This window comes from Rattus norvegicus, chromosome 3, assembly GCF_036323735.1.
Source record: "Rattus norvegicus strain BN/NHsdMcwi chromosome 3, GRCr8, whole genome shotgun sequence".
Classification (NCBI taxonomy): Eukaryota; Metazoa; Chordata; class Mammalia; order Rodentia; family Muridae; genus Rattus; species Rattus norvegicus.
In genome coordinates, this window is record NC_086021.1 from 136391503 (window position 1) to 136409191 (window position 17689).

The window sequence follows — 17689 nt, forward strand, 5'->3', positions numbered from 1 at the left end:
TGATCTTATCTCCAAAGAAAACAAATAATTCTATTTCCTTTAAGAAAGCCTCATACACAATTTAAAGTATTTGTTTGATTGCTAGAAAAAGCACCTTCCGTTTCTTTGAAATTCACAACAGAATTCACAATCTGATGCTGCTGTCTTGGACCTTCCACCCTTTCCCGCTACAAGCACTGTTTCTTCCATCCCTGTTCCAAACTCCCTCCTTATAAGACTCGGCTTAGTGCTCCCTGAACTAACCTCTCCAGTGGTGGCTGCAAGAACCTGACGCCAGGGTCCGCTCTTGCACTCCGATTCAGTAGCCAGGAGGAATTCCCGGCACCGCAGTGTGTGCTGCCACGGTGGCCACAGCCTCTGGAGTGCAGCTGCCAGGACCTCTCAGGCCAGTAGAGCTTGGACTGCAGAATCGCTGCCCCTCCAAGGCAGCTGGACCCACTAACCCTCAAAGGTCTTGGAGCTGCATCAGCGCCCTCTACCAAAGTCTCCCTCTACCCTTTCCAAGCCCTCCCACCTACCCATACAGAGTGAGACTCCGATGTTGCGGAGTTGCCAGAGACCCTCCTCCCGATCATTCTCTTTCTTAGCCCCCTCCCCTTCCTCTCCATCTCTCAATCCTTTTAGCTCAAGATGGTCGCCCTCCCTAGCTCTATTCCATCTTCTTTTCCTTCTCCTCCAGTACCTCCCTTCCACTCTTCCGACACACTCAGGCCGGGGGGTAACCTGCTGGAGTTGGCCCAAGTTCCATTCACCTCTGCCCCGCCCCTCCACCCTCCCTAGGGCCCTGGCCTTGGATCCTCCCCTGCCCGCCCTCTCCTCCAGTTCCCTCCTTCTCAGCTCTCTTTGCCCTTCCCCCTACCCGCCCCTGTCCACTCCAACCTGCTGGCCCCTCCCAGGCCTAAGCCCTGGCCCCGCCTCTTCCAACTTAAGACGCCCCCGATCCCTAACTCGGCGCTGCCACTCCGGCGCCTGCTACCCGGGCGGCCGGGACTGAGGCGCTCCCCTGGCGCGCTCGGTTACCGGCGAGTTTGGGACGGCGACCTACGAGTTTGGGACGTTGGTGTGTCCGTGCATTTGTCCGGAGAGAACTGCCAGATCCGCGGCCCCGCGATGGTTCTGGCCCCACTACTGCTGGGGCTGCTGCTGCTATCCGCACTCTGGAATGGAGGTGAGTGAGGGCTGCGGGGTCTCGCGGAGCTGCTGCTCATTCCAGCAAGCCGTCGAGGGTTCTGGGGGATCCCTAGCCAGGTCCTGGGGTGCTCGTCTTAGTGGAACCGGTGGGCACCCAGAGCTTCCCATTACCACGGGCGCTCTGAGAGCACCCAACTTTGAGCCTGTAAGAAAAGCAGCTCAGGTCTGGCGTGGCATGCACCGAGAACTTTACCCTCAACACTATCTGGCCTGGCCGTACTTTGGCGGGAGTTCTGCGAGTCACAGACCGAGGATTCCTAGGTAATTCCACACCGCGAACCGGTAAGTAGCTGCAAGAGTTGGTTACTGCCGTTCGCGCGTGGCGTTGCACGGAGGCTAGGTGCCAGGGAAAGACTGGTTCTGACTTCTCCCCTGGGCTCTGATGAACATTGTGTTGGCCCTCCTCTGCGGGGACACTCTGCGAGTGTAAGAAGCCTGAAAGAAGCAGGGGGGAGGTGCTATACGGTGCTTCACTATTATTACTGTGGAGCGGAATCTGTTTTGTTTGGGTAGCGTCTACGTTCACCTCGGACCTTAAGTGTTCTCACAAGCGGTTCAATTTGACATGCTGGATTGATTAGCGCAAACAAGTATGGCAGGTTCCTCCAACAGATGACACTGAGGTACTTCGTGAAGAAGCTGGGAAAATACAAACTAGGCTTTTCGGAAAAGAAATAGAAGTGGGAAGGGTTGGAAGAGTACTACTGTAAGCAAGCACATTTCAGGTATTGCCCCTGCCCTAAAAGATCTGTTTCTATTCGGAATGTGGTTTTGTCTCTTTGATCTTGAATCGGGTTGACTGAAGTTTGCCTTTTAAGACTACCCGGAAAGTTCGGTTTGTTTTTCCACATTTTTTGAAACAATTCTTTCCTTGCACATTAAACCAAATAAGCAATTTGTAGTTTGAGGCAACATGACAATATTGCAACAAACATCAAGAACCAAAAATGAGCAAAGAACCGAGACTGCTCTCTTCTCCATTACGAAACCTTCAAAAATTCCTCAGCCTTTCTGCCAGGTCTACTCTTAATAATCCGCTGCAAGTCGCGGGTACTTTTGCTACTAGTGCTGGCAGGCCATACATCGTTTTGGAGGCTGTGAGTGTGGTAGGCAAGGGAAGAGTGACAGGAACCAACGCTTTTATTTGATAATTTAATATCTGTGCTTTATTTTCTAAGTTTAGAAAACATTTGATGGAGTTCTGTAGCTAACAGACTTAGACAGCCATAGAGAAAGGCTTAAAATGCTTTCTGAGAAAGAGTTTCTCAGTTTTCTTCTACCTGAATTGGAGATGCTGGGAAACATGTTCCAAGCCTTCCTCTCTGCTCAGGCCCTGATTCACAGGGCGGAGGGGTGGGGGTGGGCACAGAGCAGTATAAGGGGCATTCATGTGTGCCTAGGGAGGGCCAGGGAGGGGAAAAGGATGAAGGAGAAGTTTGAAAGTGTGTAGAAGTGAAGCCTGTCTGGTGACTTAGTCTGTGACTAATATGTGTGAACCCTGAGAACAAACTGGGCTTTTTAAATGGTCAATTTCTTAAACTGACAGCAAAAACAGATATTCCAACTTATTATAAACATTTTCCCAAGAACTCTAAGTGGTTGTATTGCTTACGGCCATTTTTTTTTCCTTTTCTTTTTTTCGGGGCTGGGGATTGAACCCAGGACCTTGTGCTTCCTAGGCAAGCGCTCTACCACTGAGCCAAATCCCCAACCCCACGGCCATTTTTTTTTATAGTGACTCCTCTTGCCTTTTGGAAGTAAGTGGGTTTATTTGAATGAATAACTTTTGTGAAGTTCTTTAAGGTTTTGAGCAAGATACAGCTATTTTTAAATTAACAAAATTATGCTTTAATTTTTTTTAAAAAAATGTTTATTTGTATGGGTGTTTCGGTTATGTGTGTCTGTGCGTCCTGTGTATGCATAGTTCCCAACGAGACCACCAGAGGGCATTGAGTCCCTGAAGTTGGAGTTACAGGTAGTTCTGATCAGGCTGAGAATTGAACATGGGTCCTCTGGTAAACAGTCAGTTCTCTTAACCACTAAGACATCTCTCCAGCTCAAAATTAGGATTGTAATCCTTACTTTTGGAAAGAATCGCTAGATAGTTCTGGAAGGAGGGCTAGTGAGTCACAGCAGATTGACAGGTAGGAAAGATGAGTTACGACATTAGACAATCATGTACCCCAGCCACTCCCCACACGACAGCCAGATTCGGGCTTTCATAACAAATCCAATTGTGTTGTCCCCAAGTGAAACATCCTCCAATGGCTTCCTGTCCCTTGCCAGATTTCCAGGTCCTGTAAAGCCTTACAGGGCCTCTGCCCTTGTTTGACTCATTTCTAGTCATTTCCCCCTTGTTGCTGTTGCCCTGGCCACCTCTGTGTCACCTTCCTAGCACTAAACGGCTTTTTAAAACGTATTTATTGATTTTTGCTTCGTGTCTATGAGTGTTTTGTCTGCATGTTGTATGTGCACCTATGCATGCCCGACGGAGACCAGAAGAGAGTGTCTGAGGCTCTGAAATTGGAGTTTCAGGAAGTTAGAAACCACCAGAGAGGGCTGTCCTCTGCAAGAGCGGTGCATACCCTTAACCAAGCCATCTTCCCTATTGCTGTAAAATTAAAACAACACTGTCTTTATCCAGCACTAGGTCTGGTACCATAGTGCCCTAAGACATCTGTTAGATATCTTCATCTCAGTCAGCAAAGCGTCTCACCCGCTTTGCTCCATCCCATATCACACTGCTGATGGCTACTCTCTGAGCCTGGCAACAATCTCTCTACCCATCTAGTTCCCAAGGCAGGTTGCCACCATGCCAGACATACACATCCCAATTCCGTGGCGGCCCAGTGTCTCCAGCCACACCACACACTCTCTTGAATTCAATTAAATCGCCACATGAAAGAACACACAACACAATAACCTCTGATCCAATTGATAAGATATAATTGCCCATCTAGACATATAAAGCCCTGTACACCTCCATCTCTTAAGAATATTCATAACAACCTGTAAGTGTGCAGAGAGGAATCTCAACATCCGCCTCCATGTTCTCTCGGCTGCTTCCCCTCTTTCACTCCAGTCTCCTCCCCTCTCTAAAACTTGCATTTCTCCAAGGACTTTGACTTCGGATAGGAACCAGTTTCACCATAACTCAAAGCACAGGGCTCTGGGTCGGGCCTCATCTATATGTAGGAAATGCAGGGCTGAACTCTATGGGCCTTGGGGAGGTGGTTATGTCTTAGAACCCCTAGACTGTTTTTGGTACAACGGGACACTTTCATAGAACTATTGTGTTAGAGTAAGTTTTTTTTGTCAACTTGACACAACCTAAACCTATCTGGGAGGTGTGCCAGCAGGATCTTAGTCCTGCTGCTGTGAATGCCTGGGAGGTGGGAGGCAGCTTCTCTTTTAGACAGGTGTTCAGTGACACAGCTGTGTTCTTTATTTGAGATGAACAAGGACTATATGAACCTTGGAGAGTGGGAAGGGATTTTCATGGTGAGTGTGCAATAGCTGGGGCTTAAGGTACTGGGAATACCTCGTTTTCATGGAGAGGCATTCCAAGTGCTTGCCCTGCAGGTTCTTATTGAGAGAAAGGGGAGTCAAACCTGTAATTTCACCAAAGACTACCTGACATTCCTCAGGGAGAGGATGTGGGCGTCAGGCTCCCCCATAAGGTCAGGAGGAGAAAGCATGGCTGGAAAAGGGAGTCCTCCATTTTGGGCTGAGCTCAGGTAGCTGTCTGGTCCTGGTAGACCACCTTAATAGCAGGGATGGGAGGTTGGGGGGAGCGGGGGTGGGGGTTGGGGGGAGTTTCCCAACAATGAGGAAGGGCCTAACCCATTGTGGGTGGAACCTTTACTGGCTAGGTAGTCCTGGGCCATATAAGAAAGGAGCTGAGCAAGTTGTGGGAACAGGTCAACAAACAGCAGCCCTCCATGGCTTCTACTACAATTCCTGCTGTCAGGTTCCTGCCTTGGCTTCCACTGATGGTCTGCAAGCCAAACAACACTGATAAGCCCAATAAACCCTCTCTTTCCCAAGTCAAATTTGGTCAGCACCTCATCACGGCAACAGGAAAAGCAATCTAGGACGTGCTGCAAAGATGAGATGGGCAAATAGCATGCTGTAAATGCCGAACGGTCAGTGCTATGATCGCCAATGGTGCTCCTCTGTGCTTGAGAGTCCAGTTTAGGGGTGGGCAGTTCCTTTTCCTAGACAAAGGGTGTTGAGTAAAAGTTCTTTTTTGTTTTTTACTGGAATGCTTCCCAAATAAAACCCCGAACCACGAGGGTAGAAGGTTCAGATGTAGCTGGGTCGGGAGAGTGCGTGTCTATCGCACACTGCACTGGTTGCAAGCCCCAGCGTTGCCTAAGTCAGGTATGGGGATTGGCTCACCAGGAATCGCTTCTACCTGAAGAGCTATTGGCAGGAGAGAGACCCGGTTTTCTTTAGGAGGGTGGTTTTCGGTGGCCCATGCTCTAGTGGGTGGATCTACACTCCTGTGATACCTGCAGCACTAATTGGAATCAGCGCCAGTTGTAAAATATAAATAAAAAGAGGACATGAACTTGGGAGGGGGAATCTGGGAGGTGTTAAAGAGGGGAGTTGGGCGGTAGATATACAGTATATACATATATGAAATTCTCCAATAATAAGTTTAAAATTACATACGTACTGACATATACCTATAATCCCAGCAATCTGAGGTGTAGGCAGGAAGGTCAAAATTTCAAGGTCATCCTTGGCTGCATATCAAGTTTGAGGCTACCCCGGGCTGTACTAGACCCTGTTTTCCCACCTTCCTTTCCTACAGAGGTTTGGTGAAGAGGCTGTGGGGTGGTTGTTCTGGGTGCCTGAGTCCTTTGCTATACAGCCCTTTAGGATTTTGCTTCCTACTAATTCTGCCAGCAAAACCCAACTAGGAGTCTCCCAGAAGAGACTGGCACTACCAACCCCTGTCCCCTACCTTCTTTGTGGAGTACAGGCTCGACTTGCCAGAGGAATAACTTCCTGTCATGTGCCTCACAGGAAGGCATAAAAATGAGGTCCAATTCTGGCTCCACTTTTCCTGCGTAGCTCTACGCCAAAGTGGGTGTGGGTTTGCTTTGTGTTTTTTTATTTGTTTTGGTTCCGGCTTTTTAAGTGATTGGATCCAGGTCTTTCCTTTGGTGGCCTCTGCAAGAAAATGAGCATTGTTAATTCTGTGCAGATACGAGGGTCTGTGTGTAGATTGCACTGTACTATGGGAAGTGGAGAGGAAGGTAGGTTCTGGGTGCCGTCCTGCTTCCCGTTTGATGATCGTGCTATCAGAGATGTCTGCTAGCCAGGAGGTAGACCCAGCCTCTCCTCTCTCATGCTGGATATTCTTCAGCCTCTGTCCTTGGGTAAGTCTGTACCCTGGGCTTCCCCTCCACTGTGTCTGCTCTTCTTCCTGTAGCTGAAACAGTAATGATGAATCCTGACAGGCAAGGTACATCCTCTCCTCTCTGTGGACTCCATTCAGGGAATAAGAATACTGAGACGCTTATCAAGAGAGGCTGTTCTTGATCACTGGCTTTAGTTTTTGCCGTGGTTTGCTTGTTTTTTCCGTCCATCCCCTGGCTTGTGCTTGGTGGGAAGTCATTTACTATACAGCAAGAGCCCTAGTTTTGTGGAAAGCTTACACTCAGTTCCAACATCAAGCAGATGGAAGCCTGTTGCTACTCATTCCCTGAACTCTCTCAGTTGGTGGGCTCAGTGGATGTGTGGTTACTTGAAGGCCTAGATGATCTCATCAAGAAATCTACATTTACTTCCAGAGTATGTTATTATCCTTCTGGCCTGTTCATTTTTCATCATTTGACTCAATGATCAAAGGGATTTTCTGTAAGTCTTGAGGTGGTAGAAAGGCAGAGAGGGCAGAGACAAGAAAAGACCAAGAACAGAGATCTTGGCTTTGTGTAGTGCGGTAGTTTGAATATGCTTGGCCCATGGGAAGTGGCACTATCAGGAGGTGTGGCCTTTTTTGAATAGGTGTAGCCTCCTTGGAGGACCTGTGTCACTGTGTAGGTGGACTTATTCCCAGTGCTCAAATTAAGGACACTACATCTGGTAGAGCAGCTGCAATCGGGGTTACTACCTGATTTAGCTTTTGCTAGTCAACTGTCATTCTCCATGATCCGTCTGTCTTCTGCACTGGCCAGATAGGAGAATTAAAGGAAGATGTGGCAGGAACCACCCCCCCTACATCTTTCATGTCCTTGATGGTGGCACTAATTTCTGCAGTTCTTCCAGGTATATGATACTGTTTTTCATTCACTATTTTCTTTGGCAGAGGTAACTCTAAAGGCTTCCCTTTTAGCCTTTCCAACCAAAATAGCCTTTAGTCCACAGGTTGGGGAGACAATGTGAGAATTCTGTCAACTTCTAAGTGCATCTACTCCAATTATACATGCTGGAACTGGGGAAATGACCACAGGATGAGTTCAGGGACCTATTAGACCTACTGTGAATCAGACCTCAGCCAAAACTCTATTAATCTCCTGGCCTCCATAAACCCCTACTGGTGGGCCACAGTGTTTTTGGGGATCTCCCAGAATTAGCATCAGTTAAGAACCAGTATCCCGGGTTGGGGATTTAGCTCAGTAGTAGAGCGCTTGCCTAGGAAGCGCAAGGCCCTGGGTTCGGTCCCCAGCTCCGAAAAAAAGAACCAAAAAAAAAAAAAAAAAAAAAAGAACCAGTGTCCCATAGGCCCCAGAAAGTCTGATTGTTTCTATTCCCTCACTCTACAGTTACCCTTGTAAAAGGCTGTAGGTCCCTCTGGGGAAGAACAGAAGAAAGGCTAACAGCAAAACTTTTAGGTGTCTTATGAAGGTCCTTCCTCAGGGGTAACTGGCTGCCCTTTCATTCAAGGGGTTCTTGGATCTGCAAACAGGCTCAAGCCCTGGAAATTGATTCACTGGCTGAGATTGCCTTCTGCCATGATCCAATGTAACCTTTTTCATTTGTTTGAGAATGTTTCTGCTTATACAGACCAAACAGAAATTCAGTAAGCTTCTTATCTATTTCATGCTTGGAAACACCATGACTAATTAGCCAGTACCAAAGGTCCATACGAGTCATGCCATTATAAAACTCACCTCGCCTGTGCTGACCATTCATTACGGGTCAGGTCGTTAGGCACGTTGTTTTGTCTGTGTTGCCCATTATGATAACTATGATCACCTTGCCTCTAGCAATTTAGTGTTGCCACTTGGCCCCACTACCTCAGGACCCAATTAAACCCATTGCATTCAGTTCATCCAGTTGAGCACCAGCATCTCCAACCCTAAGGTCTGGCACAAGGAAAAGGGCAAGAATAGAACCCTTCAAATGTGCTGGTGCCCCTCTCACCAGTTTGCATCTTATAGGATTACGTAAAGGGCATATGTCCCGGGCCTTCCCATTGTGGAGGATTAGGTTTTACATAGTGTGCCCACTCTAGCATTGCAATTTCCCTGAGCCTTAAAATCCCTTTATCAACACTAAGCCAAGGGCTATCAAGCATCTCCAACTTCTTTTCCGAAGGCTGTCTTTTGATAAACTTTTCAGTCAACCATTCAAATAAACTTCTGACACCTTTCTTTTTAAGCTCCATGAGTTTCCATATCAATAAACTCAGCCTGATCTAGTTTTATGTCCCTTCCCACCACTGACACCCTTAAAACCCATTCCCACACATATTCCCCAGACTTCTGTTTGAATGAATTGGCAAAGTCATTAAGCTCCTTAGTAGTGTAGTGTACTTCCTCATAGACTACACTTTACCTCCCTGCTAGGGGTTTGCTTTGCCTTGAGTCTGGTTATAGGTCTGTCAGTGGGCCTTGAGGAGCATCAGTATTGTCCTTTCTGGCATTTTCTTCAAAGAAAATCTTTGCTGGTTTATCAGATAATGATGGCTTTACATTTCTCAGGCAAAAAGAGTAATATTTTAAGAGTGGGGCTGAGGGCACTACTTGTTTAGGTAAGATAAACCCTTGAGAGTCTAGGGGTTCAAAGTTCTTAGCTTCTACAGGGTCCTCCCACACATCCCCATCCCAAGTTATAGGATCCCATTCTTTGCCAATTAATGCCCTTAATTTAACTGCTGATACCCTCTCGGGTTGAGACTCCAATCGCTGTAATTCAGCCATCTTTATTATGAGGGCTTTGGTTTGATTTTCTGCACTTTGAACTCTGTGACTGCTGAAGAGAAGATTCTCTTCAAGGGCACACTTAGAAACCTCCAGATTGTTCATTAGAATCTGGAGCTGGTCAAGTTTATCATGGATCTCATTCCTTTTCTTTATCAATTTATCTAAAAGTGCTAAGAACAACCAACCAGCAAAATCATTTTCCTTACTTCCCTCCAAACTGTAGAAAGTTTCATGTACAAGGTTCCCCTAATCCATTGCCATTCACAATGGATGGATCAAGATAAACAGTATTTACCTCTTCAGCTTTGAAATATTGTTTTTACCACGGGCCTTTCACATTCTCTCAGCTCTCAGGAGAGAGTGACTGAAAAGGTTTCATTAGCTGAAGGTGCTAACAAATTATAAAGGCTATTCCAGATAGTTAAAAGATTCACCCTTATACTTCTATTCCTCTAGAACCACCCCAGGTACCAACTTCTGTCTTAGTTTGGGTTTTATTGCTGTGAAGAGACACCATGACCAAGGCAACTCTTTAAAGGCAAACGTTTAACCTGGGCTGGCTTACAGTTCCAGAGGTTCAGTCCATCATCATCATGGTGAGAGGCATGAACATCGTACAGGTAGACTTGGTGCTGGAGAGCTAACAATTCTGCATCTTGATCCAAAGACACCCAAGATTCCCACAGGCAGCCAGAAGGAGGGTCTATTCTGCACTGAGTGGAACTTGAACACTAGGAGACCTCAGAGCCCACCTACACAGAGACATGCCTCCTACAAAAAGACCACACCTATTTCAACAAGGCCATACCTCCTAATAATGCTACTTCCTATGGGTCAAGCATATTCAAACCACTACGTGTAGGCCATGGTCATACACAAGAAGTTGTATAGCCAAAACTAAGATATTCCTTTGGTTTTGGAGGAAGGCCATTTTAGTTCATTAGCTGGTTTTTTCTGACAATTCATTTGATGTATCTGTGCTTCTCTTGGTACTTAGAACCTCCCAAGGTTTCTCGGTTGACCTCTTCAGAGGTGCTGTCTGGCCGAGCATGATATGGTCCATACAGAGTGAGTTCCTGTTCAGTTCCTCTCTGGGGGTACTGTCCACAACTCATGGGCCTCAGGTGTGCAGTTAGGTAAACACTTTCTGATAAAGATCCCTTTTCTGGCAGGGACATCCAACCTTTTGACACTGCAACACCTGTAAGGTTCACTCGCTCTCAGAATACATGCAAATGAGTTATCAAATAGATAAAATCACACACACACACACACACACACACACACACACACACAATGTTTGAAGTAAGTTTACAATTTTATATTTGGTTACACTCATAGCTGCCCTCAGCCACATTCAGCCATGGGTTGGACACCCCGGAGCTGCTTGCTCTTGCAAGCTCTAATTACCTCAGCATCCAGGGACTCTAAGCATGGTAGGATCTGCCCTAGCCACACTCTCACCTCATTAGACACACAAAGGAAAGCCTTGTTTGTTTTGGAGAAAGTGTTGCTTTGCTATCTTAAGCCTTCGGGGCTTCTAGTTAAAGCTACTAACAGCAAGCTGGCCTCCTTTATGGCTTTGATGAGGAGTTTCACAAGCAAGAACAGGCTGTCTTTGTGGCAAATATTAGAACGGGGCTCACACTAGCTGAAGTTGCTTTCCGTCCTCACACTGCTCAAGGAACTCTCTGGGAGGTGATAAATATTCATGGATTCCCCATTGCTGCTTGAATCTGGTGGCTGGTGTTCCAGTTTTGCTGGGAATGACCCTCAGCCTCTCTGGTACACAGGAAATGAAACCGGCCCGTAAGCATTTGACAATTCTCCACATGATTTGGAAATGACTGTCCTTTAAACTTTTTAGAGCAAAATTAAAAGGAAGCTCATTGGATTCACAGCAAGTTAAAACAACAACAGCAAAAACCAGTTTGGGAGACCAAGCTGTAGGTTCTTGTCTTGGGTAAGATGTCATCTTGAAGGGCATTTAGGTTACTGCTCAATGCCCATTTATCAGAGAAGATAGATGAGAGTCTGTGTAGAACACATTTCTGTTTGGAGGGGAAGGAGATGGAACACTTTCTTGAAACCGGCCCAGAGCTCTGAGCTCTCTGGATGTGAGCAGCAGTCAGTATCCATTATACAATGAGGAAATGGAGACCAAGGGAGGCATGTGATTTAAAACACAGATCACTCAGTTGGCTCTTCAAGTGTTGGTAGCGTCCATGCTGTCTGCCTATGCTCCCCACACCCCCAGTGAAACAGCCCCTCCAGCTCTGACTGGAGAAATAGAATAGTCTTGAAGTGCAAAGTCATCTTCTTAAAAAATTGTAGACTTCCCTGAACAAACCATGAAGCCTTCCCTTCAAATGTGCTGGGAGTGTGGGCTCTTGGGTTCTGAGTAGCATGAAGGACCCTAAATCTTCCTGGAGTAGATGGGATGGGGTGTGCCCTCTGGAGTAGAAGCCTCAGGGTTTGGGGGAGACTGGCATCAATTCTAAACATCTGCTCTTTTAGTGTTAGGGTGTAATTTTACATTTGGGAAAAAAAGCAAATGTGCTATACACGATTAAATGCAAGTCATCTAAGTATTTTGGCTGAAGGATAAGGAAAAAGGCAACTGAGGCAGAGGCGATGTGATTTTAGTTGTTATTATTGTTTTGTAAGACAGGCTTTCTCTTTATAGCCCTGGCTGTTCTGGAACTTGCACTATAGAACAGGCAGGACTCAAACTCAGAGATCTGCCCGTCTCTGAATTGCTGAGTTTAAAGGCATTTGCCACCACTGCCCAGCTAGGAAGGTGAGCTTTAAACTCATCTACAAAATGTTTGCAAAACCCAATTGCCCAGGGCAGTCCAGGACCTACGGACTTGCTCTTTGGGAGTGTGGACCTGCCGTGTCTGGTTATTCTAAGTCACCTCTCTAATTACACTCCACAGAGTCATTGTATCTAATGTCTGATACTCAGAGAAGGCTGGTGAGCCTTTTCCTACCTTCCAGGAGGAAGTGTATCATTACATGGCAGTTAATTTAGGACTGAGGTAGTTGTGCTTATCCAAGGAAAGGGGCGGGTCTTAAGTCAGAGTGAGAACTCTGGATTGAATCTTTGAGTCAGATGCTGTCATGGTTTTAGGACTTGTAGGGAGAATAACAGGGCATAGCTTCCTCTCTCTAAACCACACAAGCATGCTGCGATTCTAACTAGGTGGGCCAACCAATAAATATCCTTTACTTCTTCTTTTTGCTGTTGCATTTTTTTCTTTTCTAATCTATTCTTTAGTCTTTATACGGAAGACTTGTCTAAGTAAAGCATAGGGAGTACTATTTACCCATGGCCTTCCCACCCAGTGTAAGAGCTCAAAGGTTAGCAATACAGACTGTTACTCACTTGTTTCAAACCTTAGTCTCATTTCATGTCAAGTTCATCAATGGCTTGTAGATGGAAATGCCTGCTTTTCTGTTTCATTTTTAGATAGGTTCTTATGTAACTCAGGGTGACCTGGGACTTGTTATATTGCTGAGTATAACCTTGAACTTCTGATCCTTCTGCTTCTATCTCTGGAGTTCTGGGATCACAGAGTATGGTGCCATGTCTGGTTTATGCAGTGCATGCTGGAGCTAGAACCCAGGACCTCCTGCACACGAGGCAGGCACTCTACCAACTGAGCCACATCTCAGCATGGTTCATAGATCCTTACAGGGACACATGTGAATATGCCATGCACTTACTGATGTATTAATGCTGTACAATAATATTTTTCTTTCAACTCTCCATGATGTCACTCATAAGTATCTGTGTATTAGTAGGGGCATGCGAGTACGGGTGCCTGAGGGGGACAGAGGCATCAGTTCTCCCTGGAGGTACAGGTGATGAATGAGCCCCCCAGATGTGGGTGCTGGGAACCAAATTTGGGTCCTCTGCAGAAGCAGTGTACATTCTTAACTGCTGAGCCTTTTTCTTTCTTTTTTTTTTTTAAAGCCACAATCTAGTTATCTCTTAATAGCTATTTAGGTTTTCCTAAAGAAAATTTCCAACTGATGGATTGGAAGGGCCTTAAATTTTTAAAATCGTTTTATGTATATAGGTGTTTTGCCGGTATGTGGTCTACATGCAAATGCATGGTGTTCTAAGAGGCTGAAGAGGGTGTCAGATCTCCTCAAATGGGCGTTACAGAGAGTTGTCAGCTGCCCTGAGGGTGTTGGGAACACCTGGGTACACCTGGATGCCCTGCAAGAACAGCTAAGTCCTCTTAGCCACCGAGCCACCCATTCCGTCCCCAGATACACAGAATTTTAAGTGTGGAACTTGACGAGTTTCGGCAATTATTCACGACGAAGCCACCACACAAGTTAAGATAGCCCCAACTTTGTGCATCTCCCACTGAACAAGGACACAAACTTAAAAGTTGAAATGCTGAGCTGTGGGTTAAAAGCTGCCTTCCCTCACGGAATGCCAGTTCTGTGTGTCTGTCTGCTCAGCAGGTTGCTGTGGCAGAAATCTGGACAGAGCCATTGCTTCCCCAGGCTGCTTTAGACAGGTCTGCCCTCCTCAGGGGAGGTGAGGCTGGTTTGTCAGTGCGGCTGAGGCTTCACTCCCTGGCCCCTCCAGGATTCTCATTCGGACCTTCCTGCTTGTCCTTGGTTGTCACGCCTAGGACTCTTCCTTCTGGTCAACCCCCCATCTCTCCTTCCTGGCTATGTAGACCTACTTGTGAAGGCCCCACCATGTGAGAGGAACAATATTTTTAAAATATTCATTTTTATTTTGGGTTTAAGTTTTTGTGTGTGTGTTATGAATGTTTACCTGCCTGTCTGTGTGTGGTGAAGGCAAGCGGGCGAAAAGCAAACGCTTTCTTCTTCCATGTCCTCTTCCGTAGGCTGCCTCTGGAAGACATAGCCCTTAGTCTTCTCCCCTCAAATGAGCCAGTCAAGGAAACACTTCGCAGGTATTCCTGGGTGCTTAGGTTTTAGTTGATTCCAGATGTAGTTAAGTTGACAACCATGATTAGCCATAGAAAGCTGTAACTCCACGCCATTAAGTCCCCCCCCACCCTCGGCCGCAGGTATTCCTGGGTGCTTAGGTTTTAGTTGATTCCAGATGTAGTTAAGTTGACAACCATGATTAGCCATAGAAAGCTGTAACTCCACGCCATTAAGTCCCCCCCCCACCCTCGGCAGCCGCCATACAACTTCCTGGCTTTGCTCCTTTTGACTGCTTTAGCTTTTTCCAGAGTGTTTGTTATTGTTTTAAATGTTTGTTTTAAATGTAATAGCCAGGGTTCTTACTACAGGAAGTAGGCAAAAGTTCATTTACTGTTTTTGAAGTGGATGCTGTGCTTTCTGTCACTTAGGAAGAACTCTAACAAATTAGCCTTGATAAGGGTTTATTCCTCCAGAATTGTCACATTTTATAAGAATATACTTATTTTCTTTAAAAGTGTTTTTTTTTTTTTTTTAATAAGAGGAGTTCAGCTTTCTGTGATCTGGAGTATGGTATAGGTTTGGGAACAGCATGGTAGAGAAAGTGAAGTTGGGGACTGACAGTCTCTCCTGGGCTTTGGAAACCCACCTCCGGGCCTTTGAGAGAATCAACTCCACCCCCACACACTCCACCTCCACCCCCACATACACAAACACGGTCTTGGTGAGAGAGAACCACGCTTTCTGCCTGTGGCCAGAAGGAATTGCTTCAAAGTCTTTCTGGGGCACTTGCCAGACTGCCAAAGGGGAAAGGCCTGGAAACCCTTGGTTAAATAAACAGTGTGTGTTCACGTTTCGTTGTGAGCAGTTGAAGGGTCTAAGTCAGCAGAATTGATTCCATATGTTTAGCGTCTCCAGTCTAGGCATGACTAGTTGCAACAGAAACAAGGCAGATCAGACGTTGCCGTGGTGGAAATACTCCCTGCTATCTGTCTGTGCAGCGTTTACCTCCAGCGCCTGGCTCCTGTCTGAAGACGCATGGCATGGCTCCACTTCATGACTGCTCCAAGGCCAGACCGTGCCTCTGCAACCCTTCTCCTCATGCCCTCCTCCATCTCCCAAGGGACACCTGGTCAAACCTGGGCTTATCCAAGGGGTGGTTTCAGTTGCCATATGTGTTCCCTAGAGTTCGAGATAGTTTAATCAGGAAAATAACCAGGAGAGATTTTCAGAATCTTGATGCCCAGACTGTACCTCAGACATAAAAATCTAAAACCCTTCCTTGGAAGACTCTGGTGTTCTGCCAGGGTTAAAAATGTGGTAAAGAGAGTTGGAGAGGATGGTGAGAGTTTGCAGTAAGTGTCTGGAATGTTCTTTCTGGTTGAATTGGGACCCCTCTACAGAGAGCACCTAGGGGCGGGGATCTACTTGGAAAACTGATATTACAAAGGATTTCTACTGAGAAGGAACCAAATACCCATGTCAAAAAGTGTGAGGCATTCTGCAGACATCATGGGGAGTGGCACTTACAGCCCTTTGGGTCAACGGGTAAACACGGTTCTCTTTTGGTGAGGTTGCCATTCTGGTAAGTTCTTTTTATTTTGGTCAGATCTTTGGGACCCTTCAGACCCTCCAAGAGGATAGGAAGTTTGCTCGGTAGACCGGGTTCCCTGTCTGTCCTTACAGACTTTCTCTTCGTCGCACTGTAACCCCAGAAAGCTGACCTGTGGTCCCACTGGATGACCTGTGAGTGAGTGCCATGGAACTCTAACTCCAAGTAATCTCGTATATACCGCATAGTGGTTGTTTTTCTGTTATTTAGGTGTGAAAGTAGTGGTTGACATTCTGTACCCACTGGGTCTGTGTGAAAAATCTCGCCTGGCCAACATCATGCCTCATTGGCTACTGTACTTTCTTCCCACTGTGTGGGGAGCGAGGGGAGCTTGGGGCTTTTTGCCTCCTGTTGAGCCACAGCTGTGACCTCTTGCAACCACATGTGACCACTGGCCACTTACTCCCCTCTTTTCAAGTCATCAAGCCCCGTTCCCATTCCCTCCACCACTGACAAAGGCTGGGGCTGTACACTTACACACAAGCACGGCTCCATAGTCTTTAATCTCTCAAATAGCCTTTTAACTTTTTCCAATGGTCTGAGGGTAGTCTTTCTGGTGAAGTTAATGATTACTATGTACAGTTTAGAACTGGTCAGGCCACATGATCTCTTATTGAAGGTTATATTTTTCCTACTCCTTTTTGGAGACAGTGCCTCATGTATCTCAAGACTGGCCTTAGATTCTCTCGTTCTAGCCTAGGGTGACCTTGAACCTTCTGTTCCTCTTGTCTTCCCTTCCTCCTGAGTGCTGGGATTACAGACATGTGCTTCCAGGACCAGTTGTATGCAGTGCTGGGGAGCAAACTCATACAAGGCTAGCACAGGAGCTCTCCCACCATCCCCAGCACATGAGCTACACCACCAGCCCCATATTGTTGCTCTCTCTTAATTCAGAATCCTTTGCATTTGCATAATCAGACTATACCAAGTGGAAAAACTTTGCCTTGTTTTTAGCAAGGAGGAGGAGAACGAGGATGAGGAAGAGGAGGAAGAGGAAGGGGAGGAAGAAGAGGAGGAAGAGGAGGAAGAGGAAGAGGAAGAGGAGGAGGAAGAAGAGGAGGAAGAAAAGGAGGAGGAGGAGGAGGAGGAGGAAGAGGAGGAGGAGCCTCCACTTAGCTCCACAACTTGGGGATGCACACAGAACAGGAGATCAGTGACCCAGTACCTGGCCCTTTCTTTTGAGGAAGGCAAGAGTACTGTATATACAGGTCATATGCTCCATTCAGAAAGAGGCCTCCCAAGGAATGTCAGGATGGCAGGTCATACCACAGGGAGGCCACAGGGCAGAAAGGAAAACACAACATTCTGAGACAAAGCATACTATGGCCCAATCATGGTACGTATGACCCTGCACACCTATGGATTGCAAACCAAGAACACCCTAGTGGCTCAAGGGTAAGACACCACCTCTGAAACCTCCTGTGGGCCTCCTGACGTCGGGACTGAATTATACAACATATAGCTGAGAAAGAGTAGAAAGAACAGCCCATAGGTTCCACAGCCTGGCATTTCAGGCTCACTCTTCCTCCACCATTGACCCAGGAACTCTCTTCCCAGATCACAGCATTCCCTGTGCATCAGAATCATGGTATATAAATAACACCGCAGGGTGAAAGTATAAGGAACAGGCTCACTAACAAGGACCCTCTGCCCTCCAGAACTGCTCTCCTGCTCAGCCCACAATTTGGAGGGACTTAAATCCAGAAAATCTGTTGATGCCCCTTACTCACTGCCCTGGGGCCTTCAGTGTCAGCTTCCTTTTTCCACCTTGGACTATGGTCACTGAACTTCCAGAAAATTAAAGTGA

General features: G+C 46.6%; 1 protein-coding gene across 2 annotated transcripts in view; it reads left to right on the top strand.

The window, feature by feature from the left end:
- The first annotated feature begins 433 nt into the window (after positions 1–433).
- The window catches only part of Mertk (MER proto-oncogene, tyrosine kinase), a 106431-nt gene continuing 89175 nt past the window's right edge, over positions 434–17689 (top strand). Inside the window, exon 1 of one of the 2 annotated variants that reach the window (XM_063284527.1) lies at positions 434–1168. In XM_063284527.1, coding sequence (XP_063140597.1) covers positions 1111–1168 — 58 coding nt within the window. In that variant the 5' untranslated portion in view covers positions 434–1110. 2 annotated transcript variants of the gene reach the window in all.